At 41.9% G+C, this 27,281-nt stretch overlaps 1 protein-coding gene across 1 annotated transcript; it reads left to right on the top strand.

Moving 5' to 3' along the window:
* The first annotated feature begins 1,364 nt into the window (after positions 1-1,364).
* Positions 1,365-27,016, top strand: LOC131481492 (zinc finger protein 84-like). The gene is made up of 4 exons (XM_058670488.1): positions 1,365-1,436; positions 13,463-13,586; positions 13,835-13,927; positions 25,396-27,016. The coding sequence occupies exons 1-4, from the start codon at positions 1,422-1,424 to the stop codon at positions 26,940-26,942; spliced, it is 1,779 nt and encodes a 592-aa protein (XP_058526471.1). The 5' UTR covers positions 1,365-1,421; the 3' UTR covers positions 26,943-27,016.
* The last annotated feature ends 265 nt before the right edge of the window (positions 27,017-27,281 follow it).

Genomic DNA, 27,281 nt, shown 5'->3' with positions numbered 1-27,281 from the left:
AGACATCTGCTGTTGACCTTTTGTTCGGAAGCTTTTGATTCCTTCTTGAAGTGGGAAAATCACACTAGTGATACTTGCCTGTTCTTAAATCATTTCTCTGTTTCTTCGAAATACATTCATATAATTATTAGAGATCATGATTTTGAACACTGACTCAGTGATGGAAGATCTAGTAATTGAACTGCAACAAATAAAGGAACAAACGGTAGGGATTTGTAGAAGTAAATCATCCATGTGTTCATATGAAGGGAGAGGCTCCAGAGAATAGGACTGACGAAGACTCGCAGGATTACTCGGTGAGGTTAGTCTTTTTAGGGACTTGTTTGAAAGACCAGGCACCAAAGAGGGTTTATGTGTCTGCTGGTGCATTTCGGAAATAGCTGCAGGAACTAGGAACCGGTTAACTCCACTTGGGTTTCCAGGCGATGGAAGTGTTATGCTTGTGTACAAATACCTTAAGACCTGTGTCTAGTACATATATAATTTCAATGTATGCATTAGAAAATTGTTTTCTGTCATGGAATGTGATCCATGAATGTATTACCAATTGTTTTGAGCAAGCAGTTTTTTAAAGGGTCAGGGGGAGATGAACCTCTATAGTGTATCATGGAAAACAGTAAATTTTTAAAAAAGGTTTGGACCTCAGTTGCCATAAATATATTGCTTTCAAGCTTAAGTGTTTTAAAGAAAAATAATAATTGCTCTTTCCTTTAAGTAAACGTGTATATAACTACATTGTAATGATCCAAACTGAAATTGAAAATAAATTACTTAAAATTTTTGTAAAATTCTCTATCCACATTTCAAGTTCTCCAGTATCAGAATATTTATTTAAAAGTGTGGATTTGTCAAGCTCAGATTTATCATCAGAATTCTACATAGTTTGCCCATGGGTACAGAGCAAGTCTAATGTATCACACTAATGTATCACATCCAGGTAATGCAGCTAGAATACACAATCCCCATGTCATTCTGATTTCCTGTTTGAAGTGTATAACATCTTGTGGAAATGGTGTGTCTTCCTCCCCTGATATCGTCACACATAATCAGGGGAAGGGCCTTTTCTGAGCATGTGCCTTCCCTCTTTTCCCCCAAAATTCCCAAGTGTGGCGCTCTCCTGGTGCTATCCAATGGACTTCAAACAGATTCTGTAATCTTGAAGCCTGGATCCAGAGGTAAAGCAGCATATTACAGGCCTGGGGAGCGCTGGGCTTTGCTAGGACTTCTCTCCCCCTTCCCACGTATAAAGCTCTATTCCTGCACAGGTTGTCCAGCTAATCTGTTATTTGGTATTCATTTCCACTGTGTTCTTACCGCAGAAGAATATAGGTGCAAACTAGATTATTTTCTCACTACTCCTGTTCATCTTTTCTTCCAGACTTAATTCTAGAGAACCTTACACCTTTGCAAGAACAAAAAAAATGAGTACATCTCTCGTAAGTTGCTTATTTATTTCTCACCTTGTTTTATATTGTTTTTAGGGGCTTTGTGAGAGTTTGTCAGTTAAAATTAAAAAGTGTAATTCAGCATCAAAGAATATATATAGATGAAGTAAAATTGTGACAATTACATGACATGATAACTACCTGAGGTTGCTGAAAATTAGTCTCTGGTCTGTCTTATGCTGTAACAAGAAAGATATATTTGTTCCATAATTCAAACTGAATCTAAGAGGATACTGTGCTGAATTCCTGTGGGTTATGAAGTTCAAAACAGTTTGTTATTGATCATGTGGATGACGTAATAGACAATGGCTAACACCAATTTGTAAGTAAACTTAACATTCAACAGTGATGGAATTTACCTAGTGCTAAAGTACAGAGTTAGTTACTATGAATTTTATTTGGAGTTGCTTAAATAGTGTGGCCCTCAATATCTTTGGGGAGCTATATTGTATTCATGGATTGGACAAGAAGTATATGGAATTTTCTCCAGGTTTTTAAACAGCCTTACGTCTCCAGCTCAATGTATATTTGTAGACTCAAATAATTCCATTCATCATTTGAACCTTAACTTACTTAAAGTTGTCTTAATTCACTTCCTTAAGCATTTAGCAATAACATCTATAGTCAAAAACAAGTTTTGTTTTCTAATATTTACCTTACCAGAATCTTTTGCCATAAAATATGTATTTATGTGAAAGAGAGAAACATAGTGAGAAACACATACTTAGATTCGGAGATGAAGAGAAAGCCCTTATCCACCGACTCACTCCCCACATAACCACAGCATCCAGGACTGGATCACAGCTGAGGAACAAGGATGCAGTTCTGATCTTCCACATGGCCGACAGAAGCCTGGTTGCTTCAGTCATCACTGTTGCCTTGTGGGGTCTGCGTTAGTAAGACGCTGGACTCAACAGCCGGAGTTGAAAATCCAGCCCTTGCACCTTGAAGTTGGGTTAAGGAATCATAAATGATGTCAAAATCACAAAGTTAAATGTCTTTCCCTACTTTTCAGCTTCTCTTATGTGTTTGAAAGTAGTATTTTGAGCTTCTGAAAATTGATTCTATCCTGACCTCACTGAAGGTTTCCGGTCCTTAATATCAGACGTTCAAGTATTCTATGTGCTTTCTCATTCATCCTTCCCTTCTGTTATCCTTGGCAGACCTGACCACCAGTGGGCTGACACTCGGATTTTGTTCTAGTTACGGTCTCCTCCACAGTCTGCAGACCACACTTCTACTCCCTGTTGAATATTTTTGGTAGCTGTCCAAATCTCATCTAAAACTTAAGAAATTTTTTTAAAGATTTATTTATTTTTATTGGAAACTCAGATATATAGAGAGGAGGAGAGACAGAGAGAAAGATCTTTCGTCCAATGATTCACTCCTCAAGTGACCACAATGGCCCATGCTGTGCTGATTCAAAGCCCAGAGCCAGGAACTTCCGCCAGGTCTCCCACACAGGTGCAGGGTTCCAAGGCTTTGGACCTTCCTCAACTGCTTTCCCAGGCCACAAGCAGGGAACTGGATGGGAAGTGGAGCTGCTAGGATTAGAACTGGCACCCATATGGGATCTGCCACATTCAAGGTGAAGACTTTAGCCACTAGGCCACCATACTGGGCCCAAACTTAAGAATTTTAAAATGGGGTTCAGAGTAATGGCTCAATAGGCTTCTCTTTGATCACACCCATGTGATCACTGGTTCCTGTCCTAGCTTCTCCACTTCCAATCTTGCTGTCTGCTTATGGCCTGGGAAAACAGTGGAGCATGGCCCAAGTCCTTGAGACCCTGCAACTAAGTTGGAGACCCAGAGGAGGTTGCTGGTTCCCAGCTTTAGAACAGCTCAGCTGTGGCCAATTGGGAAGTGAATCAGTAGGTAGAAAACCTTCTCTCTCTCTCTCACTCTCATTTTACCTCACCTACATCTGATATTGGTTTTTATGGAATTGAGTCTTAACTGTGCTCTTAATTGCAGCCTCCTGTTGATGCAGACACCAGGAAGCAGCAGATAAGGATGGAAACATTCTGTGTTTGTTAGATGTGAGGCTTTCAGAAGCAGGGAAGCATGGGGTCATTAGGATGGCTCCTCAGGGTTCATTAAATACTACTGACTTTAAAAGATAAGACTGACCAGGAGTGTTTGGAGGCTCTTTGTTTCTTGTTGTGTGCTTCCCCGTGCTGCCTGAGGGTCTGTCATCAGGTATAGACCCTCAGCACTCTTCGATATTTATTCTGTCATTTCACATTCATATCAGCATGTGTTAGAGTTGGGTAAGTTTATTAAAAAGGAGATCACAGATATGTATGGGATATGTTCGGGAGTGGAGTAGGTCGGGGCAGGGGGAGGTGGTAGAAGGGGAAATGTCTTCCATCCTGTGTGCATGGGAAGAGAAATATCACCCCTGCCAACTGCCCATCTTTATGTGATCTTGGGAAGGATAGTTTTTATAATGCTATCCCAGGTCTCTGGTGGGGGAAGGATGTCATGCGGGAGGGATCATTTGATTGATAATTTGACTCGTGGGATTTACAAGGAGGGGGGCGATTGTGGCTTCCAACTTGTGACCCTAGGCTCTCTACCTGCCTGTCCCATTCATTTCCCCCTCAGAAATTTCTGACTTTTAATTTAAGGGTTGCTAAAGGTTGCGGATTCATCATATCCTCTGTAATTACTTCCCACAGATTAAGGGTTTAGAGCTTGCTTATCTCAGGTTTGGAGATCTTAGTCTCATCCAATGGATCCTTCTCAGGGGGATTTCTGTTCAGTGCTAATGGCTAAGACCTCTGCATCTTCATCATTACTCTGAGATGTTGTTGCCTTCTTTGCAAAGGAGTCAGCAATGTAGGTAGTCTAATGATGTAGCGTATGAACAGAGGCTAGTTCTGGTGTCTGAATCAGAGATTCCAAGCTTTCTAACCATCCTGAGATGAAAGGATATGCTGCTTGCCAATGCGAAAAGACATGGGTGGGCCTCCACCAAAGCAGGTGTTGTGGCCTGGCCCAGAGATCACCAGCATGCAGACTCTTTGGGCGCCTTGCCTAGCCCTCCCTTGGTGGGCGAGGCAGCCTGACCCTGGAGGTTCTCCAAGCACCCCTGCCTGGCCCACCCCCCAGCTGTGACTCTCCTATATGCAGGTGGAGCAGCCTAGCCCAGAGAGGCCTCTGGCCACAGCCCTACCCACATCAAAAGCCCTCCTTGAGCTCCCAGCCCAGCCCAAATACCCTGGATTATAGGCAGTAATGGTACTCTAACCCTCTCCCCCGCCACAGATGTAATGTTAGCAGAGTGGGAACTGTGCTGGCATGCTGAGTTAGCATGAACTAGGCCCATTATTCCAGCCAGCTGTTTTCTCCCAGCAGTAATACTTAACTAGGTATAAGGCAAAGTTGTTGCTCACAGCTGTGGTTATTGTCTTCTGTAATATACATGGCAATGTTTGTAAAGTGGTATCACATTGTGATTGTCATTTGTCATTTGCATTTGCCCAAATATAAATAATGCTGAATATTTTTTCATGTGCTAATCAGCCATTTGTACATCTTTTTCACAGAATACTTTTAAGTTTTATTTTTAATATTTACATAGTTGAGGGATCCATGCCCATGTGGATTTCTGATTAGGCTGGGGAGGGTCAAGGTGTGGAGGTAGATGGGGCAAATATCTCAATTTTTTTTTCCTCTTATATCCCCAGTTGAGGAAAGGATAGAGGCCACTCCTATGCTGTCAAATTATATCAGCACCCTGGGATAGAGGATGGTTCTTTGATTATGCCTTAAAGACTCTGATGTGGGGAAGAGTGTTCTGTTCCAAGGGTGTTATTTGAGTGCTTTTGATTGTTCTGAGATGTCATCCACTTCATTGCATCAGGGTTGAGAAAATATTCCACCAAAGGTCTGGTGGCTGACTAGGTCTACCTTAGGTGTGTTCCCAGGCCCAGGAACATGGTGCAAAGCGTGGCCAGGAAAATGGTCTGACATGTTCTGCTTTCCATCCTTTGTTGCAGTGGTTATCATCCTCTGCTGCCCTAGATGATCTGTCATGTCCCCTGTGCTTCTGGGCATGCTTTCCAGTGCAGATACATCATCTACCAAGGAAGCCCCATCCTGATACTTGCTCTTTAAGATGTGTCACACACCCTATGGTTTTCCCTGTGATGGGATTTCAGTCTAGTGGTCTAGTTGGGGAGTCTCCCAAGAAACCTCACCTGGAGAATTCTTAGATTTTACTCTATGTGCACCAGCTACCGCAGGGTCAGGTTCCATCTGTCACATGCGCCAGCCAAAGCACATAGCAGTGGTTGCAACTGACTGGTCAGTTTCACCTCAGTGCAATCTCTCATTATACCTGCAGCTTAATGCAGCTCGCCTCTGGCCCAGTTTTCACAAGTCATAAATGCTGCAGTTTAGCTCAGCCTGAACTGTTCCCACATTCTGCCAGAAGGTATGCTGAGTGCTGCTGCATTTTCCAGCTTGGCCCACCCCCAGCCCTGGCTCTCATTATCACCACTGGAAATTGCAGCCCAATAGGGAGATGCCCACATTTCCTCTACCAGGTGAAGTCCCAGACCCAGATCTTGCACCTGCCAGGGGTACTGTGGTCTAACTTGACATGATCACACCCAGTCCTGGCACTTGCTAGCAGGTGTTGTGGGCTAGACCAGCTGACCCACACTCATTCTGGCTCATACAAATGCCAACAGGTGCAGCAATGTACCCCTGACATCTCCCTCAATCCCAGCTCTCATGCTCACCCATGAAAGCAGCAGCCACGTAAGGAAATGCATGAAGTTCTTTTACCAGGCTCATTCCCATGCCAGGTCTTGCAGGTGCCAGTAGGTGTGTGGCCCATTCTGAAATGGCCTACCTCCAGTCTAGTTATTCACCAGCAAATATAACAACCTGGCTCAACCCAGCCTCTACCAGCTCCAACTATCACCAGCAGGAACAGCAGCCTATCCCAGCCTGGTCCTTCCCCAACCCTCATATGAATGAACTGTCGGATGTTGTGGTACAACCCAGCCTGGCCTGCGCCCCATCCTGGCTCTTGGTCATGCCAATATGTGCTGTGGACTGGCCCAGTCCAGCTCGCCCCTAGACCTAGCTCACACATACACCAGTGGGTGCTGCAGCCCAACCTGATCTGGTCTGCCTCAGCACCAGATCTTGTGCTTACTGGAGGGAGCTGCAGCCTAGCAGGGGAGTTCCACAAGTTCCCTTACCAGGTCCCCTCCAACCCAGATCTGATTTGTGCCTGCTGATGCTGCATCTCAGAATGAGATGGCCTGCCCCCAGTCCTAGCACTCTGGTGGGTACTACAGCCAAGCGCAACTGGCTTATACCCTTCCTGGCTCTCTCATTGATGGGTGCTATAGCCTAGCCCAGCCTGGCCAACCCCCAAACCTGGCTGTCACCTGGGTACTGTGACCTAGCCTGACCATCCATACTCCCTTGGCTTTCATGAGTACCAACAGGTGCTGGGGCCTACCCTAGTTTGGTCCTTTCCCAAACCCACCCTACACATGTCATTGGGTGCAACAACCTTGGCCAACCTACTTTCCACCAGCTCTGGCTGTGTCACTCACTAGTGGGAGCTGCAGCCTAGCAATGGAGTTCCCAGCTTCTCTCTACCAGTCCTGTTCCCAACCCCACATCTTAGGTGTGCTAGTTGGTGCTTCAACCCAGTCTGGCATGGCTCACCTACAGTCTCAACTCTTGCTAGTTTTGCAGCCCAGCCCAGCCAGGCACAGCCCAACTCTGTCCTGAATCTTTCACATACCAGCAGGTTATGCAACCTAGAACATCCCAGTCTGTCCCCAGACCCGGCCCACCCAGATGCTGACGAGTGCCAAATCCCTGCCTGGCCTGGCCAGCCTCCAGCCCCAGCTTGTGTGCTCAGAAGCAGACTAAGTAAAACTTGAACTGTCACTCGAGTGTGGGTTGTCAGCATCCAAATCACAGATTAAACCACTGTGCCACCACGCCAGCCTATGTGGAAAAGTGTTTCATTCATTGCTTTTTTTTAAATCTATTTTTATTACTTTTGAGTTCCAAGATTTCGTTACATGCCATATATTTCCAATATTAATCTCAACCTAGTATTACTATTTTTGTCCTAAGTACAATAGTTAACCAGTTCATGTGCATTAGATTCCATCTCTAAGATAGAAAAAGGAGGCAATTTAATTCTTAGAATAATTTTTCCATTTTCTAATTTACCTTGAGATTTTTTTCTTTGACTCATTATTCAGAAATATATTACTTCTAAATATTGGAGATTTGGGATTTTTTTATTGATTTCTAATTTAATTCCATCTGGTCAGAAGAAAAAATAATCTTACAATTTTAGTCGTATCTTGATTTATGCTCAGCACATCTTCTGTGTTGGTGAATGTTCTGCAGAATGATCTAAAATATGAATTAGGTCACTATACTATTCATGTTTATATTTAACATTCATTTCATCAGTGACTTTAAAAGGAGTATTATTGGTCTAACATTATTTGTGATTAGCAAAGAAATGTGTTGTGGTTTTCTATCATTTTTCTTTTATTGATAAAATCATATGCTTTTATTTGTTATTCGGTGCTATAAAAATTACGAAGTGAATAATTTATCATAATGTACATGGAGCTACATGTTGTATTGCTCATATATAGGGACTTTCACGTTGGGTAGTTCCATTTTTGACCCCTGTGTATTGTATTGTTTATCCCTCTTATACATATGGAATCAGCATATAACTATTGCATACCGTGTGCTATTTTTTCAAATCTATCCTCTTTTAAAGAAGTTAATTAGAAAAAATGTGTAGTCTTTCAAATTTGACCATAGGCAAGGTTTGTTTTTAGTGGTTCTGATTCCTTACTTTGCATACAAATAATGCTCCTGCATAATTTAATCCACCGTGGAGAGCTTCTTTTAACATTCTGTAGTGGAGATCCCATGTCATTAATTATGTGTCAGGATTAATCGAACAGACAAGAAGAAGCTTAACGGAGAAAGGATTCTATTACTCTACACTGCAGCCATCATCAACACTTTCAGGATGATGCAATTTATTTGAGAGTAAAGACTTTTATACCCCAAAAGAACGTAGATGTCACACAAGGGCTTTCATTAATTCTTATCTTATGTGAAGTTAGCAATTCTTAGACTAATTATTCTTACGTTAGTAAAACTAAAAAAAGCAAGAGAGAAGACATTAACACAGCATCTTGGTATGCTTTGGTCTGTTATTTACAACTCAAAGAAGGCATCAGAAGAGATAGTATTGAGGCCAGGGATGCTCTCTTCTGTTATTTTTAACCAGAGGGAGGCACCAAGGAGAGGTAGCACTGTGGAGGTAGCACTGCCACTTAGTGTTCCAAGCCAGAACACCTGGGCTTGTGAATAGCTCCCTTGTCCACTGATGCTCTCAGCTCCTTCAATTATGTTAGTTATTTTTTCAGAAAATCCTTTACTTATCTCAAGTAGACTACTGCCTATTAAATGTTACATGTCCCTTAAGCTTTGGAAGGCAGCTATGCTCACCACTATACTACCAACGCTTATGTCCTTTAAGCTTTTTTTTATTCATTTTATTATTATTATTATTATTATTATTATATAGTACAGTTTCATATTCCCTTATCCCCTCCCCAGTCCCCCCCCAGTTCCTCTATATCATTACTAACATATAGTTCTTCATATTCAGTCATATGTCCATCATTGCGGGCCTGGACAATGGCAGAGAGTCCAGAATCATATTGTCAAGACATAGTAAGCAGTTTCATTGTAAGTCCATCTTTGTCTGGAAGCAGAAATGCATACCACACTGCATCCTCACATCTGGATGTTAGTCCCCATTTTACAGCTACTGTACACCCCCTTAAATGAAAAGTCATGTTTCAAAATCAACAATAGAAAGAAAAATAGAAATTTACAATGCCATGAATTTAAATGACATTTTACTAGATATGATAGTCTCCATTACACAACTACTGTACATCCGCTTAAATGAAAAGTCATGATACAAAATCAACAAATAGAAATTTATAATGCCTGAAGTTAAATGACATGTTACTAGATATGACAGTCTCCATTACACAACTACTTTACATCCCCTTAAATGAAGAGCCACAAAACAAAATCAACAACAGGAAGAAAAAAGAAATTTACAACACTAAGAAGTTAAATAACATGCTATTAAATGACTAATGTGTAGCTGAAGAAATGAAAATCAAGAACCTTCTTGAAGAAAATGATGCTACTGTATGATATACGAGTCATTGAATGATTTAATCAGAAGGAAGTGTTTTGAAGAGATGAAACTAACAGAATAAAACCCATGTGATACAGTTTCCGCTAATCTTTGTTGAAGTGTGTCTCCTCCAGACAATAAGCAGATGGGTTTTGTTTTATAATCCAGTCTACTACTCTATGATGTTTGATTGAGCTTAAGCCATTTACATTCAGAGTTTAATATACATGGGTGTGACGTTGGTCCTTTCATTTTAGGAATGGGTTGTTCATTGGTTTAGTCTTCTGTTGTCATTTTCCTGGGATGTTCTTCCCGTTTGCCTTTGGTTTTGGTAGGTGCTATTCCTCTTCTCTGCCAAGAGAACATCTTGAAGTATCATTTGTAGGGCAGGTTTGGAAGAGGCAAATTCTTTTAGCTTTTCTTTACTGTGGAAGAATTTTATTTCATTTTCAAAGACGAAAGAAAGCTTTGCTGGATATGTTATCCTGGGCCGAAATTTTTTTTTTTAGAATCTGGAATATGTCACTCCATTCTCTTCTTGCCTGTAGAGTTTTTTGTGAGAGATCTCCTGTGAGCTTAATTGGCATTCCTTTATATGTCAATTGATTTTTTTCACGTGCACATTTAAGGATCTTTTCCTTATGTTCAATTGAAGAGAGCTTGATGATCATATGTCGTGGTGAAGATCGCTTTTGGTCAAGCCTGTTGGGAATTCTGTACCCCTCCTGGAACTTGTTTCCCAATTCTTTCTCTAGATTAGGGAAATTTTCCTTTATTATTTCATTAAATACATTTGCAAACTCAGCTTCTCTTTCTGCACCTTCTGGGACTCCCATAACTCTTAGATTTGGCCTCTTAATAGTGTCTTTCAATTCTTGAATACTTTTTTTGGCCTGATCCAGCTCTGCTTCCAGCTTTTTGTTTGCTTCCTGTTGATGACAGGAAATACCTTCCAATTCTGAGATTCTTCTGCTTTCTTCATTCTATTTTGGAGACTCTCCAATGTACTCTTAATTTGCTCTACTGTGTTCTTAATTTCTGATATACCAGCCTTGATTTGCTTTATTGCTTCCTTAAATTCTTTGAACTCTTGCATGCGCTTCTCATTGTTGATCAGAATCTTTAAAATGAGTCTTATGGATTCTGTGTGCCCCATTTTCTCGGTGTCTTCCTCAGTTAACTCTGAGATTGGCATAGGGTTTTGCTCCCATGCAGGAGAGTTTTCGGCAATATTCACTGTGCCTCTGTCTCTTCTTTTGCTCTTGATCATTGTACTTCTGGTTAGCAGAGTCTTCTCCTTTTGGCAGGTTTCTAAGCTGTGTTACCCACAGGTCTACAATGCGATTTTACTTATTGCGGTTGGTACACAACTTTTCTTGCAGCCACTTGTGCCACAACCTCCAGCAAGTTCCAGGTCTGGGTTCTTATGTCAGATTTCCACTGTGGTCTCCACAGCCCCAGCTCTTGGCTTACCACTCACCACCTCCTGTGATACCGTGGTGAAGCTGAACTGTTGTTTCTGCAACCTTTCTCCCACTTTCAGTTGGAGCAGGTCCCAGGATTAGAGAGACACCAGGTGTCCTATATAATTAGGTTGTTGGTGGCGCTGATCTTGCTGGAACCTGTTGGACACTAGATCTGGGTGCCACACGGACCTATTTTGACCCATACGATGACACAGTCAGTATTATTTTCCTGCGGGACCAGTGCAATCTTGGACCTCAATAAGTTCTCGCAAGATCAGCACATGCGCAGTTCGCTATTGTCCCCTGCAGTCCCAAAGCTATTGCCACAGTGCCCAAAATGGCGCCTGCCTTACAACCACTAAGGTTCTTGATTTGCTGGCCGTCAGATCCGAGGGCTATCCCAGACCTGCCCTGAGTGGAACCCATAGAATGCCACGTTGTTGCAGTTCACCCAGACAGAAATGAGCTCACTCCCAGCTCAGTGTATGCTCAGTCCTCTCCCTCGCCCTTTCCTCCTTATGCAAAATGGCGCCCAATTCAGCTCTAAGGGGCTGACTGGACTATGAAATCCACTCTGTTCTCGCACTGCCCGTCTGAGATCTGCTGCTCTGTCTCTGCTCCTGGTCAAATCAAACAGACCAGCAGAACAGACATTTCTTTGTCTGGGTTCACCACCCAAGCTCTCCGTGAAAATCCCTTCCAACCTGGTTGCTGGTGGAGTTCCGGCTGCTGTGGAGTTCCGATTGCCGTGCTGGAATATCAGTCTCTGCAATACCACACCGTTGTGTCCGCTGATTTCCTGTTTCTATCAGTCTCCAGGTACCCCTCTGCTGTTGTTCTGTCCTTTCCTATTTCCTGAAATATGTCCTCTCTGCTTCATCCTGGTTAAATGTTTTTCCGTCTGTATAAACGTGTCCTTACCCTATTCCGCCATCTTGATTCTCCGTCCTTTAAGCTTTAAAAGCACATTCTCTGTTATCCCATTCCAATATTATTCCCTTCCTTTCCTCTGTGAGTGGATGTCAGGTTTTCCTCAGAATCTGTGCTGCTCCATTTTCTGCATGATGCCTCCTCACTGCTCTTAAAGTCTGGCATTCACTGTGATGGCCTCAGGCATCACTGGAATGGTGCCACTTGCCAAATACTCATTTAAGGTTTGGCACTTTCTGCTGAGTTATTTATCAGATAGCCGTTGGCATTTGGAGATCCGCATACATTTGCAGAAATGTCAAACAAAGCCAGTGTCTTTCCTGCCACATTCGTTGTCTTTTATCCCATTTTTAGCATGCATTGCCAGTATTTACCCCATAGCTCATGTACAGTGGCAAGGAGCCAAGCTCTGCATTTTCACTCTCTATTCAAAAAATTATAGTGAATTCTTTGTTTGCTCTTCCTTTGTTTTTATTTACAGTGAGTTCTTCTGTCTCCTTACTTCCCTGCGTTCTGATAAGTTACAATGTCTCCTTCTATGTTTTCCTCTCTATGCAATTATTTCTTAGCCATCTGTCTCACAATGAATCACATTGAAAGTGAAAACCTTTCAAGTTACTACAGCTGTATTTCATTGGTTTCCTGTTATCTATACTGTGTGTTTTAAGAAATGGGCATCTATTTTTATGTGAAAATAGCAATTATTTTTGTTGGTGAAGGAAATATAAATGTTTATGAAACTACTTATCAGATACTTCCCAGATACATTCACAAAAAGAGTAAGCATATAAAATTGTTATTGCTATAATTATTTCAGGAATGCGAGTCAAACAAACCTTAATTATCAGCATTGAACGTGATTACTAGCCACTCATTTAGAGGTGTTACAGTTTGTAGCCCCCATTACCTGGCCTGTGTTTTTAAATGTTTTTATCGCCTAATTTGTGTTGTATCGTGTTCATGAAAACATATCTAAGCAGATGTAAATATTCTAAGTGTTTTAGTTAACTGCAGCCTGATACTATAGAAAAGATTATTTTTAAATATTTCTGTTTTGGTCTCATATTGAAAAAAATGTATCTTGCGTTGTTTATCCAGTATTTCCATTCAGTCATATGCTTCTATCTAGATTACAGTGCGAACTCCTCTCAGGATTGTGAGGAGGAAGTTTACTTCTAAAAGATGAAAACTCTTTGCAGTAATGTTGAAGCTTTAAGTTAACATAGAGCTAGTATCTTATTATGATTTTGGTTGCTGTTACCACGTAATTTATAAACTTACCTGGACCTTTTAGCAAGTAAGATACACACAAAAAGATGCACTCCAGTCTTTCTGTTCTGTAACAGTGATGATATGTTGAGCAGCAATATGCTGTTACAGGTGTTGTCATTTGAAGACCTGGCTGTGGACTTCACCAGCGAGGAGTGGCAGATTCTGAATAATGATCAGAGGGCCCTGTACAGGGATGTGATGCTGGAGACGTACAGCAGCCTGCTATCTGTGGGTGAGTGATTTTCCTCATACTTTCCAAATGAGAACATTTTCTTCTTACATACAAACCAGTGAACAAGTCACGTGGTTTAATGCTGGATGGGTTTGTAATTTGTGTGCATAAAAAAATCTGAGTATCTGTTCTGGTACAAGATTCACATGGGCACATTTCATTGCTTAGCTCCTGCATCAAATTCTTATCTGAAAAAAAAAAAAGCTTAATTAGTGATTTGATAATGTTGCATTATTTCCCATGAACAGGGCACTGTATTCCCAAACCTGGCTTGATCTCCAAACTGGAACAAGGAGCAGATCCATGGATTTTGCAAGAATGCCTAAACCAGGGTTTCCCAGGTCAGTCGGCACATGGTGGCAGGGGGACTGGGAAGGAACGGGTGCAGCAGACACTGACTGGAGCTCTTCTCACTTCCGTATTCCCACATCCCAGACCTGAGGGCAGCTCTTTCCACAGGCAGGGCTAGTAGGTGCAGAACTACCAGCCTATAGTAAACTCATGTGTACACCAACCTACTTCTTGTTCTGCTCTTGGTGAATATTTTGTTTAAAAAAAATCCAGTCCTGGGTCCAGCTTTGTGATACAGTGTGTTAAATGTGCGTGTATGCTTCTGGCATGAAATGTAGAACCACTTCATGTGCTGGCTGCTCTACTTCTTGTGCAGCTCCCTTCTGATGTACCTGAGAAAGAGAGAATGATGGCATGACTGCTCAGGGCTCTGTCCCCATGTGAGAGATCCAGATAAAGCTCCTGCCTAACGCTTGACTCAGTCAACACCTGTTGTGACCATTTGCGTAGACTGATGAATATAAGCAATGTCTCTCTAATTCCGCCTTTTGTATAAATAAACAGGTTTTTTTTTAATAGAAATATTCAGTCCCTTTCTAGCTCTAGTAAGACATTTTACTGGGTTACATACACTGCATAAAATCTCACTTGTTTTTCTGTCACACTTTATGTATTTATATAAAGGGAATGGATTTCATGTGTTTCATATATACAGTTATAAGAACGTAATGACAGTAACTGTCCTTTGTTCTTTTGTTTCCCTACTCCCATACTGCCATGACCTGTGCAGCATGAACCAGACAATGACAACTAGATATAAAAAGGAGACAAAGTATAGATTTGTAAAAATGAGAGACCATAGGTTTCTTCTCTGCACAAGGGAAAGCAACTCCATTCTTCCCTACAGTTTCGGTTTACTTAATCAGGGTACCAGATTTTTCTCGGCGGATGTGGCAATAGGCTAAGGTTATGTCCCCATTGCCATTGCTAGCTAGCTCCTGAGATGGCCTGGGAGCATCCTGCGCCGGAGGAAAAAGAACAGGATTCCTTGCGGAGCACACAAGCTCCTCCTGCATCCGGGGTTCCACCGGCTGCTTGCTGCTTTGCATGCAAAAACCACTCAGTTCAGAACCGTCTCATTCCTTCTCGGATAATGTCTACCCTGAACAGTCTCCAAGACTGTACTTCCTCCTCCTCGCTTAATTTTCTTTGGAGTTTTGCATGGCAAACGTTGAAATAATACACTGACTCCTACAATAAATGAAAAATTCAGTGAGTTATAAAAACAACTGTTCTCTAGCAGTATACACGAGGACTATGAACAAGCAAATCTTGAAATGTCGATTATACTCATATGCATTATATTTTCTGTGCTCAATATCTTACTACAAATCAGAAAATAGTTTTTTAAGGGAAAATATGCTATTTCACTCTGTATAATGGCCTCTAGTTGCATCCATTTTCTTGTGACAAATAGGCTTTCATTCTTTTCTATGTCTGAGTAATATCTCATAGTGTGTATGTATTGTATTCCCCTTATCCAGTCATCAGCTTATGGCTATCTGTGTTGATGCTGCATCTTTAACTACTGTAATTTGAGCTGCTATAAACATAGGGATGCAGATAATTCTCTTGTAAGCTGATTTCATTTACTTTGGGTAAATTCCCAGAAGTGGGATGACAGGGTCATACAGTAGCTCCGTTTTCAGATTTCTGAGAAATCTCTGTGTTGTCTCCCATAATGATTGTACTAGTTCACATTGCCACTAACAGTGTGTTAGGGTGTCTTTGTATCCATTTCTTGACTTTGTAATGCTAACTGGGGTGGGGGAGGAAGTCTGATTGTCATTTTATTTGCATTTCCCTGATACCTAGTGATCCTGAGAATTTTTTCATATGTTTGGGTTTCATCTGTTGAAAACTGCCTGTTCATGTCCTTTACCCATTACTTAACTGGATTTTTTGTGGCTGTTGTAAGCTTTATATATTCTGCACAGTAATACTTTATCAGATATATTTGGAAATATTTTCTCCCATTGGTTTTCTCTTCATTTTTTTTTTTTTTGGTTTCCTTTACTGTGCAACAGCTTCTTAACTTGATATAATTCTATTTGTTTACTTTGTTTTGCTGCCTTTGCTTCTAGTGTCTTATCCAAGAAATTCTTTTGAATGACAATATTTGGTAATGCTTTGCCAGTCTTTTCTCCTGGTCATTTGATGGTTTCAGGTCTTGTTAGATCCTTGATCCACTGTCATTTGATTTGTATGTAAGATGTAAGCGAGGGTTCTTGTTTGACGCTTCTGCATTTAGAGACACAGTTTTCACAAGATCATTTGGTGAAAGTTTTCTGTTCCAGGAAGTGATTTTAGCTCATTTTACAAAAACTATTTGGTTGTAGATATGTGGATTTATTGCTGCGGTTTTTGATCTGTTGCATTGATCCAAGTGTCTGTTTTTGTCCCAGTGCCAACCTTTTGATTATAAATGCCTTGCAATAAGTCTTGGAATATAATATTGTTATGTTTCTAGCCTTACTTTTATTTAAAATTGCTGAGAATATTGGATCCTTGTGTTGCTGTTAGAATTTTCTGGTTGCTTTCTTTAATACTGAGAACAAGTACCCTTGATATTTTGATTGTATCTCTAAATTGCTCTGGTTATTATGGACATTTTAATAATTCCAGTCCATGAGCATCAAAGATTGTTTAATTGTTTCTGTCTTCTGTTGCATTCTTTAATGACTCGTAATTTTCCTTACTGAGATCTTTCATATACTTAAATTTATTCCAAGATATTTAAATTTATTTGTATGGGTTTTTTTTTTTTTTTTTTTTTGGTTTCCTGATTATATATCCTGCAACTTCACCAAGCTGTCTTATGAGGTTAGTAGTCTTAACGGAGTCTTTCCATTGCCTCTGTGGATAAAATTGTATCTGAAAACTGCAAAATTTTGATTTTTGTCTCTCTCTCTCTTTTGTATCCTTTTGATTTTTTTTCTTGTCTGATTTGTCTGGCTATATTGAATATCACTATCTGACTATATTGAATATTAATGGTGAAAGTCCATATCTTTGGTCTTGGACCTAAATTGACATATTTTATACTTTTTCCCATTTAATAATATGCTGGCTGTGGGCTTGTCATATCTTACTTTCTTGTGTTGATATGTGTCTCTATACCCAATGTGCTTAATTGTATATCAAAAAAGGATATTGTGTTTTATCAAATATATTTTCTCTGCATGTATTGATAAGAATCACTAGATTTTACTCTTCAGTTTTTTTAATCTGATATAGTCACTTTTTTTATTAATTATTTTGCATTATGTGACAGTTTCATAGGCTCTGGGATTTCCCCCCCACCCCTCCCCATGCCCCTCCCCCATGGTGGACCCCCATCCCATTGCAGCACTACAGTTCAAATTCAATCAAGATTCTTCCCTTGCAAACAGATGCCAAGCACATAGTGCAGCTGCTCATTGTCCAGATGGATTGAACAGCTTCTTGGGGAGACTATTTAGCTGCGATCAACCCCTAATGGTTTTAATATTTCTCTAGTTATGAATCACTGCCAGTCTCGCCACTCCCAGCTCGATGAGGTCGTTGCAGAGTTCACTGATTGACACTGTCCATCGTAGAGTCTTCATTCGCCCAGTTTTCGCTGCCAACATATATCTGAGATGGTCGATTGACCCGTTCTGTCCTCTGTCTTTTCTTGGCTAGGGTTCTGAGTCCAGCTGGTCATTGCCACAATCAGCTTGTAGGTGCAATTCCTGGGCTGGTTTGTTTTCGGACTGGAGTTGCTCTGGAACCAGTAGGTGTTGAAGACTAGGTTGGTTCTGCCTAGCACATACTCGGCACTTGCGTCAACCAGTGGGGGCTGCAGCCTAGTCGGGGCGACCCACAATAACCCCCACTAGGCCCGCCCCCTATCCTGGTTTGCCTGTGTGTATAGCAGACTAGTCCAGTCTGTCCCACATCCCATTTAGCTCTTGTATTTGTCCCTGGGTTTAAAAGCTTAGTTCTAACTAACCAGCTCAGCCATCCAGCCCCCACAGATGTTGTTGAGTTCCTCTCTGTCTAGCCACCCCAGCTCCCTTCCAAGTTATCATGTCCTCCCACGGGAGCAGTGACCCAGGAGGGGGGAACCCATTGTTTCCCTCCTGGGTTGCTCAGTGTCCTGGTTTATGCACTTTTAGGGTGGTTCCGCGATTTGACTTAACAGAATTAGTCCCCAGAGCCAGCTTCTGCCAGCTGGTGTTGTGGCTAAGTCCTTACACCCCTCATCCATTCTAATTTATGCTTGCCCCAGTAGGGGATAATTTGCTCAGCCTGGCTTTTCCCTGGTCTAGTTCCCATGCAGCGCACAGGTGTTGTAGCCCTGCTTAGTGTCATCTGTCCCCAAACCAGCCCACGCTCTCCAGTGGGAGTAGCTGTCCGGTGAGGGGACCAGCCCCTAAATTCCCATGCCGGCTCTGCCCCTCCTGGTTCTCACGTGTGTTGGTTGGGCGCTACAGTCAAATCTAGTACCGGTAACCATGCCCTGACATTCCACATTGTACACTGGTTTTGTCGCAACCAAACCCGGCCCAACCCACACTCTGTTCTGGTGTTTGGATTTGCCAGTGGACAACATGCACTGATTCAGCCTGGTCTGCCCCTGTCCCGTGCAAAATGTATGCCCATGGGAGATTTTCCATGGCCTATTCTGGGCTGTTTCCTATCGTGCTTCTTGCGCTAATCTGGAGGGTCTGTATCTTGCCAGAGGAGTTGCCCAGGCACCTCCCTCTGAGCCTCTCCCTTTGCCAAGTTATGCGCATACCAGGGGGTTTTTGAGCCAGCTCTTCTCAGTTCACCTCCTGTCCAAGCCGGAACAGTGGCTTAACCTGGCTGGCTTTCACCCCATTCTGGTTCTTGTTATAGGATGTTTCAGCCCAGCTGTGGCTCGTCTATACCCACGTACAGTTCACAAGTGGCTCAGTGGGGAGTCGAGACCTAGCCTAGCCAGTCTCATGTTTACCCTGGTTATCCAGGACACCAGACGGTGTTGGGGTCTGGCACAGTCCAGTGCATCCAATCCCAGCGCACACTAGTGCCTTGGGAGACTACAACTATTTCTAGGTTAGGACACAGCCCCCATTCCTGCACACGTTCCCCTTGGAGGGAGCCTCAACCCAGTTAGGGTATCCTCTTGGCTCCCAGACTGGGCCTGTTACTAGCCGTAGATCATATGCCTGCCAGTGGTTGCTCTGACTCAGCTTGTTTCTGTCCCTCATTTTTCCTAGCCTCAGCTTTAGACATTGTGGCTTCGCATCCTTAATTCAAGCAGAGTGGCAGGTAAAATGGCCCAACTTGGCTTGACCTGTGTTCTGTCCTGGCAGGCCCCGGCACAGTTCGCCTTGGGCACCTGGTGGCTGGAGTCAGGGTCTGAGCAAGACTCCCCATCCTGCAGCCCCCCGGCAACTTCCCAGTTGCTGGAGGTTTGAACCCCCGAGCCCTAGATCGCACCACTTTCCAATCCCTTTCACCATCCAATGAGGGCGGTGGGTGTTTTGTCCTAGAGATTCAAGCCTCTGTTCCTGGACACTGCAAGGAATCCTGTCTCCCCTATACCAAAGCTGGGCCTATTGATGAGTGTCCCTAAATAGCTTTCCAGATCGTAAAAATCTCTGAGCTAGCTGCCGGGTGGAGAGCAGGCAGAGCTTGGCACCACTTGGTGCACTGTCCGCCCAGAACAGAGGACTCGCCCTCAGCCTCCCTGATGTGGGTTTGGCGAATGGAACTCACCCAAGTTGCCCGCTCCCAACTAACAGGAGCAGGGCGGAGCTCGGACTTTAGTCCAGCTCTGAGGTGGCCCCCATGGCTGCTAACATGGAGGCTCCGTTGCTCCCCTTGGGTCTGGGGGGAACCGAGAACGTGCCTGCGGGGTTTGGCGCCATTCTGCAGCCTAGTTTCATGGAATAGAGGCACCCCCAGCAGCCCGCCACCTTGCCAAAGTTTCAATCTGCCCCCACCCTAAGAATGGAACTCACCCAAGTTGCCCACTCCCAACTAATGGGAGCAGGGTGGAGCTCGAACTTTAGTCCATCTCTGAGGTGGCCCCCATGGCTGCTAACCTGGGGGCTCCGTTGCCCCCCTGGGTCTGGGGGGATCTGAGAACGTGCCCGCAGGGTTTGGCGCCATTCTGCAGCCTAGTTTCATGGAATAGAGGCACCCCCGGCAGCCCGTCACCTTGCCAAAGTTTCAATCTGCCCCACCCTAAGAATGAAACTCACCCAAGTTGCCCGCTCCCAACTGATGGGAGCAGGGCGGAGCTCGGACTTTAGTCCAGCTCTGAGGTGGCCCCCATGGCTGCTAACCTGGGGGCTCCATTAGTCACATTTGTTTTTACATGTAGTGACCGTCTTTGCCATCATGGGACATCTCATTTGGTCAAAGTGAATGATCTTTCTGATTTGTTGTTGGATTTGATTAGCTTATGAGAAATATTGGCCCATATTTCTCTTTTGTAGTTTTTGGTTGTTTTGGAATTAAGTTGATACTGGCATTATAGAAGGAGTTTCAGAGGATTTCTTACCTTTCAATTAATTTGAATAGTTTCAGAGTTGGAATTGCTTCTTGAAAAGCTTGGTAAGTAGTGAAGCCATCAGCTCCAGGCTTTCTCTTCGTTGGATGGTCATTAATGTTGATTCAATCTGCTACATTTTTACTGGTCTGTTTAGGTTTTTGTATCTTCATGAGGCAGTTTTGGTAAATCAGTTGCGTCCAGAGTTCTGTGCATTTCTTCCAGATTTTCCAGTTTGGGGGTACATACATATCAATACTAACTTCTGATCATTCTGTTTCTGTGCTTTTTCATCTGTTTTTTATAAATTATTGTTATTTTTTCATTTGTTAGTTTGGACAGTTTTACTTTTTTATTTGAAAACACCGACTTTTTCACGAATTTTTAAAAAGTGATATAATGAGAACATGGTAATTTTTCTTTTTGTGATTGGCTTATTCATTGAGCATAATGGTCTCCATTTGGGACCGCTTTTTGCAAATGCTAGGATATAGTTTTATTTTGTTTTCCTTTTTTTTTCCTACACCATTTTCATCCCCTCAGGATTACCACCTTCCCAGTCAGCGCCTACACACACACTATTATGTCCTATATTACTGCTAGATTCCTATAACAATAATCACTACTGCATCATTCTTTTTTTTACATTTGAATAACATTTATTTAAAAATAAGTTGTAACTTCCAGTAGTCATAGAATTTGAATAAATGACATAGGATTTGTTCTGGTTTGATCATTGTAGCACTCACTAATTACCAGATTATAGTTGAATATATTTATATAATGCTATGCCCCAAGTTCAAACTAAACATGTAATCCCCAGTGCAACAATGTTCACAGCTGGAACCCAATAAAAGGTAATAGGGTAAGGAGTGCACAAACTGCAGGAGTGTGTTTGGATGCTTAGTTTTGGCCTGGGGTAGTGATTCCTAGAGGAAATTGCAATAAATGTGAGCCTGGTCATTCATACCATCTTCCAAAGCATGTGCTTTCTGTTCGCCACATTGTTGCACAGGACAGAGACCCTCACCAGATACAGCACTGCTCTTGGACTAGGCAGCCTCCAGCATCATGGACCAAGTAGATCAGTTGTGTAGCGGAATTACCCAGTCTCTGCTATCGGGCACACTAACACCTATAGACTACTACTGTTTCTGCTTGCTTCCTAAGTACAGACCTTTAAGATTAATATTTTTTAAAGATTAATTTATTTTTATTAGAAAGGCAAATTTACAGAGAAAAAGAGACAGAAGGAAACATGTTCCATCTGCTTGTTCACTCCCCAAGTGGCTGCAACTGTCAGAGCTGAGCCAATCTGAAAGCAGGAGCCAGGAGCTTCTTTTGGGTCTCCCACATGGGTGCAGGGTCTGAAGGCTTTAGGCTATCCTCGACTGCTTTCCCACGTCACAAGCAAGGAGCTGGATGGGAAGCAGGACTGCCGGAATTAGAACTGGTGCCCATAGGGGATCCCATTGCATTCAAGGTGAGGACTTTAGTACTCTCCATGCTGAATCTGTATTAGCTGCACCAGCCTACTACAAATTCCCATGAACAGCAGAGTAGGGTACCTTTCTCCCCACATCCATGCCAGCAGGTGTCCTTGCTAGAGTTCTGAATGTAGGACAATCTCCCTGGAGTAAGGTAGAATCTCAATGTGTTTTTTCATTAGTATTTTTCTTGATAACTACGGGACCTGAGCATTTTTTCAAATGCCTGTTAGCCATTTGTATTTGTTCTTTTTATAAATGTCTGCTCATTTCCTTCACCCATTTCTTTGCAGGGTTGTTTTCCTGTCATTGCATTTCTTTTTTTTTTTTTTTTTTTTTTTTTTTAAAGATTTATTCATTTTATTACAGCCAGATATACACAGAGGAGGAGAGACAGAGAGGAAGATCTTCCGTCCGATGATTCACTCCCCAAGTGAGCTGCAACGGGCCGGTACACGCCGATCCGAAGCCAGGAACCTGGAAACTCTTCCAGGTCTCCCACACGGGTGCAGGGTCCCAAAGCTTTGGGCCGTCCTCAACTGCTTTCCCAGGCCACAAGCAGGGAGCTGGATGGGAAGTGGAGCTGCCGGGATTAGAACCGGTGCCCATATGGGATCCCGGGGCTTTCAAGGCGAGGACTTTAGCCGCTAGACCACGCCGCCGGGCCCCTGTCATTGCATTTCTGAAGCTCAGTATAAATCCTGCGTGATGGTCCCCTGTCAGTTTTGTGATGTGCAGTTTCTCCCATTGTATTGGTTTGCTTCTTCACTTTGTTGATTGTTTCCTTTGCTGTAATAAAGCTTTTTAGTTTGATGTAGTCCCAACTGTCTATTTTGTCTTTTGTTGCCTGTGCTTTTGGTGACCTTTTCAAAAACTTTTCTCAAAGAACCTCCACTTTCTCTGCTACTTTCCCACATCCATGGATTTCCAGTGTCATTCTCGCTGTCCTCTCCTGCTTCACAGGATTGCACCCTCTCTGCTTTTTCTTGGCTAATCCTTTTGTTTTAGCATGTCCTCAACCTATTCTGCCATATTGCTCTCTCCTCACTTTTTGTAACACTTTTTAAAATTCAACTTTTAAATTATATTTTTTCTCTTAATTTTGCCTTTGCTTTTCCTGATTTTTCTAGTTCTATGAGATGCATTGTTAGATCATTTATTTGATGTTCTTACTGTTTCTTGATGAAGGTGTTAAATGCCATAAGCATTGCTCTTAACAGTGCTTTTACTGTATCCCAAAATTTTTGATATATTGTGTTGTTCATCTTCATTCATTTCTGAGGTGTTATTTGGCTGCTGATACTTTTCTGTGAGGCATGATTCATTCAGGAGAATGCTCTTTAATCTCTTTTTGTCTCATCCCCATGTAATTCCATCTCCATTTATTGATTACTCATAATTTTGTCCTACCACTTCCTGTAAATATTGCTCCTCTTTGAATTTTCTTTGAAATTTTATTAGGAGATTTTCCGCATTCACATTGATTCATGGTATTGATAATATTTCTGTGTGTATCATGAAGTACCAAGTATAAGGCTGGCTGAATGTTAGAGTCTTCCTATTTGGTTTCGTTTAGAAGGTCTTTAATTTTCATGTGTAAGTGAGATCTTTGCTGCAAATTGATTGGCTAAGATTTGTTAGGGAGTGGAGTTTGCTGATTGAAGTTTTTCAGTATCATTTAGTATCATTGAAAAACAATAAAAATAGGAGACTGTTTCTCTAGAAGTATGAAACGACTCTTGTATCTCAGAAATCAACAACCTATAGAAATTTAAGTTGTCAAACAGAAGTGTGTATAACAAAAGCTGAGTGGAGAAAACTATGAAAGGTGATCTCAGAGGGAGCTAGCAAACACTTTTTAAATTATTTTTTTATGCATATAAAGAGAACAAAGTTTAAACATTTCATAGGTATAGTTCCAAAAACAAACATTTCCTCTCCTAATTTGTTCTCATAACTTCTTTTTCCTCTCTTCAACAGGTTTTAGCAGATATTTGTGAAAGAAAGTAAACACACTATAGGTGGACAATCATATGTTGTCCTGTTAATTACAGATCATCTTCTTTTTTTTTTTTTTAAGATTTTATTCATTTTATTACAGCCAGATATACACAGAGGAGGAGAGACAGAGAGGAAGATCTGCCGTCCGATGATCCACTCCCCAAGTGAGCTGCAACGGGCCGATGCATGCCGATCCGAAGCCGGGAACTTGGAACCTCTTCCGGGTCTCCCACGAGGGTGCAGTGTCCCAATGCATTGGGCCGTCCTCAACTGCTTTCCCAGGCCACAAGCAGGGAGCTGGATGGGAAGTGGAGCTGCCGGGATTAGAACCGGTGCCCATATGGGATCGCGGGGCGTTCAAGGCGAGGACTTTAGCCGCTAGACCACGCCGCTGGGCCCCAGATCATCTTCTTTAGACACATTTCCTTCTACATCAATGTCAATGATTCAATAAAACAATCCTTCTTTAATAATGAAATCAGCAGGAAAGAGTTTTTGGCAAGAAACACCGAGAGTACAAGGGCAGGGAACACAAATGGCTAGTAGAAAGTACAGCATTTTACCCATCAGTGTGTAAATATATTTACTGAATATTTTTAGATTATTTCTCACCTTACTCATTTTAATCTTCTTGATAGATGTAATGAAACAAAGGGACATATAGAGATATTCTCTTTACTGGTTCACTCCCTCAGAAGCCTGAAACAACCAAAGGGCTGGATTCTGTCGTGGAGTCTCAAATGTGTTAGGGATTCTAAAACACTAAGATGGTCATGTCCTGCCTTACAAAATATACTAGCAATGGCTACATTGGAAACAGATTATCCAGGACTCAAACTCTTGAATTTTTCTGTGTTATAGGTATCTCATCTATAGCTTAATGCACTTTACCAGCTAACCCATTCTGACATAATTAAATAATATTTAAAGTTTAAGAATCATGATTTAATATTGGAAAATCTGCTCTTAAAATTAACACTCCTAGGGCCCAGCGGCGTGGCCTAGCAGCTAAGTCCTTGCCTTGAACACTCCGGGATCCCACATGGGTGCCGGTTCTAGTCCTGGCAGCTCCACTTCCCATCCAGCTCCCTGCTTGTGGCCTGGGAAAGCAGTTGAGGACGGCCCAATGCATTGGGACCCTGCACCCGTGTGGGAGACCTGGAAGAGTTTCCAGGTTCCCGGCTTCGGTTTGGCACAGCACCGGCCATTGTGGCTCACTTGGGGAGTGAATCATTGGACGGAAGATCTTCCTCTCTCTCTCCTCCTCTCTGACTTTGTAATAAAAATAAATCTTTAAAAAAAGTTAACACTCCTAAAAAGGAGGAAAAATATGTAATTCTTAGATATCTTATTAGTATGTTTAAAAATTTATAAGAATTAAGATAGCTTATAACTTCATTGTCTTTACATGAGCATCTCAAGAGACGCTTTTAGATGTTATTCAATGATTTTTTTTTCATTTCAGTTCCACAGGAAAAGCATGACTTAAGTGAGACCAACCAGGAAAGTGAAGACATTAATATGAGACAAGATACAGTGACAAACAACATGCCACATCACGAAGTTGATTTAAGAAAAGTACTTAATTTCTGCCCAAGCCGTATTCCAAAACTGATTATCAAAAGGATAAATTTTTCAGAAATGAAACCAGATGCATGGAATGTATTTCACAATGTGCATTTCTCTAATGGGTCTGATAAAATTCAAGCTGGAGAGAAATCCCGTACCTGTAATGTGCCTGAGAACTCTCCCCAATGCTCTGAGTCTCTTAGACAGCAGCAGGAGATTCAGACTGTGCAGCATGATTCTGAGAAGAGTGGAAAAGGGAAAGCCCTCAAAAGAAAGAAGAAATGCATTGCATTTGAGAGGGTTCATATAGGAGAGACCTGTAAAAATAAATCAGCTTCCACTGTCAGACATGCAGCCAAGATAGGAAAGGAAAGTTTTCAGAGAAGTCCTCGTCTTAGTAAACAACAGGTACACACAAGGAAAAAATCATTTGAATCTACTGACTGTGAGGACACTCTGATTAGCAAATCAAATATTACAGTGAGTCAGAGAATACATATGCGTAATAACCCTTACGTGTGTAAACCTTGTGGAAAATCTTTCAATTGTAAATCCTGCCATACCTTTCATGAAATGACTCACAAGAGGGAGAAGATGCACAGGTGCAATGAATGTGGAAAAACTACCTACTGGAAGTTAGAGTTTATTAGAAATCAGAGAATTCAGAAAGCTAAGAAGCCTTATGAGTGTAATGAATGTGGAAAAGCCTTTTCTCATAAATCACTCCTGAAAACACATCAGAAAATTCACACAGAGAAACCACACAAATGTAATGTTTGTGGAAAATCCTTTTTCCAGAAATCGCTGCTTTTAATCCATAAGAGAATTCACACTGGTAAGAAAACTTATGAATGTAAAGACTGTAGAAAAGCCTTTTGGTTGAAGTCAGACCTCATCAAACATCGTAGAATTCACACAGGAAAAGCTTATAAGTGTAATGAGTGTGGAAAAGTCTTTTGCCGAAAGTCATACCTCACTACACATCAAAGAATTCATACAGGGGAAAAACCTTATGAATGTGAAGAGTGTGGAAAAGCCTTTTGCTGGAAGTCTCACCTCACAACACATCAGATAATGCACACAGGGGAGAAGCCATTTGAGTGTAATGAGTGTGGAAAAGCTTTTTACTGGAAGTCAGACCTCATTAGACATCATAGAATTCACACAGGAGAGAAACCTTATGAGTGCAAAGAGTGTGGAAAAGCCTTTTGCCAGAAATCAATCCTCATTACTCATCAGAAAATTCACACAGGGGAGAAACGTTATGAATGTACACAATGTGGAAAAGCATTTTGCCAGAAATCACACCTCCTAAGGCATCAGACAGTTCACACAGGAATAAAACCTTATGAATGTAAAGAGTGTGAGAAAGCTTTTTGGCAGAAGTTTTCCCTCATTAATCATCAGAGAATTCATACAGTGAAAGAGGTATTGTCAGAGTAATGAATATGGAAAACCTTTTGCCAGAAGTAATACCTTATAATTGTGTGAATGTGTTTCCTGGGAGGTATAAGTTTGTTATGAATCAGGAAATGCATAATTCATGGTTAATTTAGTGACTTTAGAAAGTCTTTTGCAGAAAAAGTCAATCTGGCTTATGTGGGATGAATTGTTCTTGATACTTGCCTGATTTTGAAGAAATTCCGTATGGACAAGTACTTAAAGCAAAATGAGATAGAAATCAAGAGATCTCCAGCTGCAGCAGTCCATGAGTACAGTTATAAAAGCTTTCTAGTGGTGGCTTTTTTATATACCAAGTGGAACTCTCTTTGCTTTTCTGAT

The sequence above is a fragment of the Ochotona princeps genome, chromosome 11, assembly GCF_030435755.1.
Source record: "Ochotona princeps isolate mOchPri1 chromosome 11, mOchPri1.hap1, whole genome shotgun sequence".
Classification (NCBI taxonomy): Eukaryota; Metazoa; Chordata; class Mammalia; order Lagomorpha; family Ochotonidae; genus Ochotona; species Ochotona princeps.
Note: the sequence above shows the minus strand (reverse complement) of the source record. Positions and strands in the feature narration are given on the sequence as shown.

Excerpts from the sequence above, each read along its gene's own strand:
- LOC131481492 (XM_058670488.1), top strand. Across the intron at positions 13,587-13,834 it reads CAGCAGCCTGCTATCTGTGG|GGCACTGTATTCCCAAACCT; the intron begins GTGAGTGATTTT and ends TCCCATGAACAG. Across the intron at positions 13,928-25,395 it reads CCTAAACCAGGGTTTCCCAG|TTCCACAGGAAAAGCATGAC; the intron begins GTCAGTCGGCAC and ends TTTTCATTTCAG.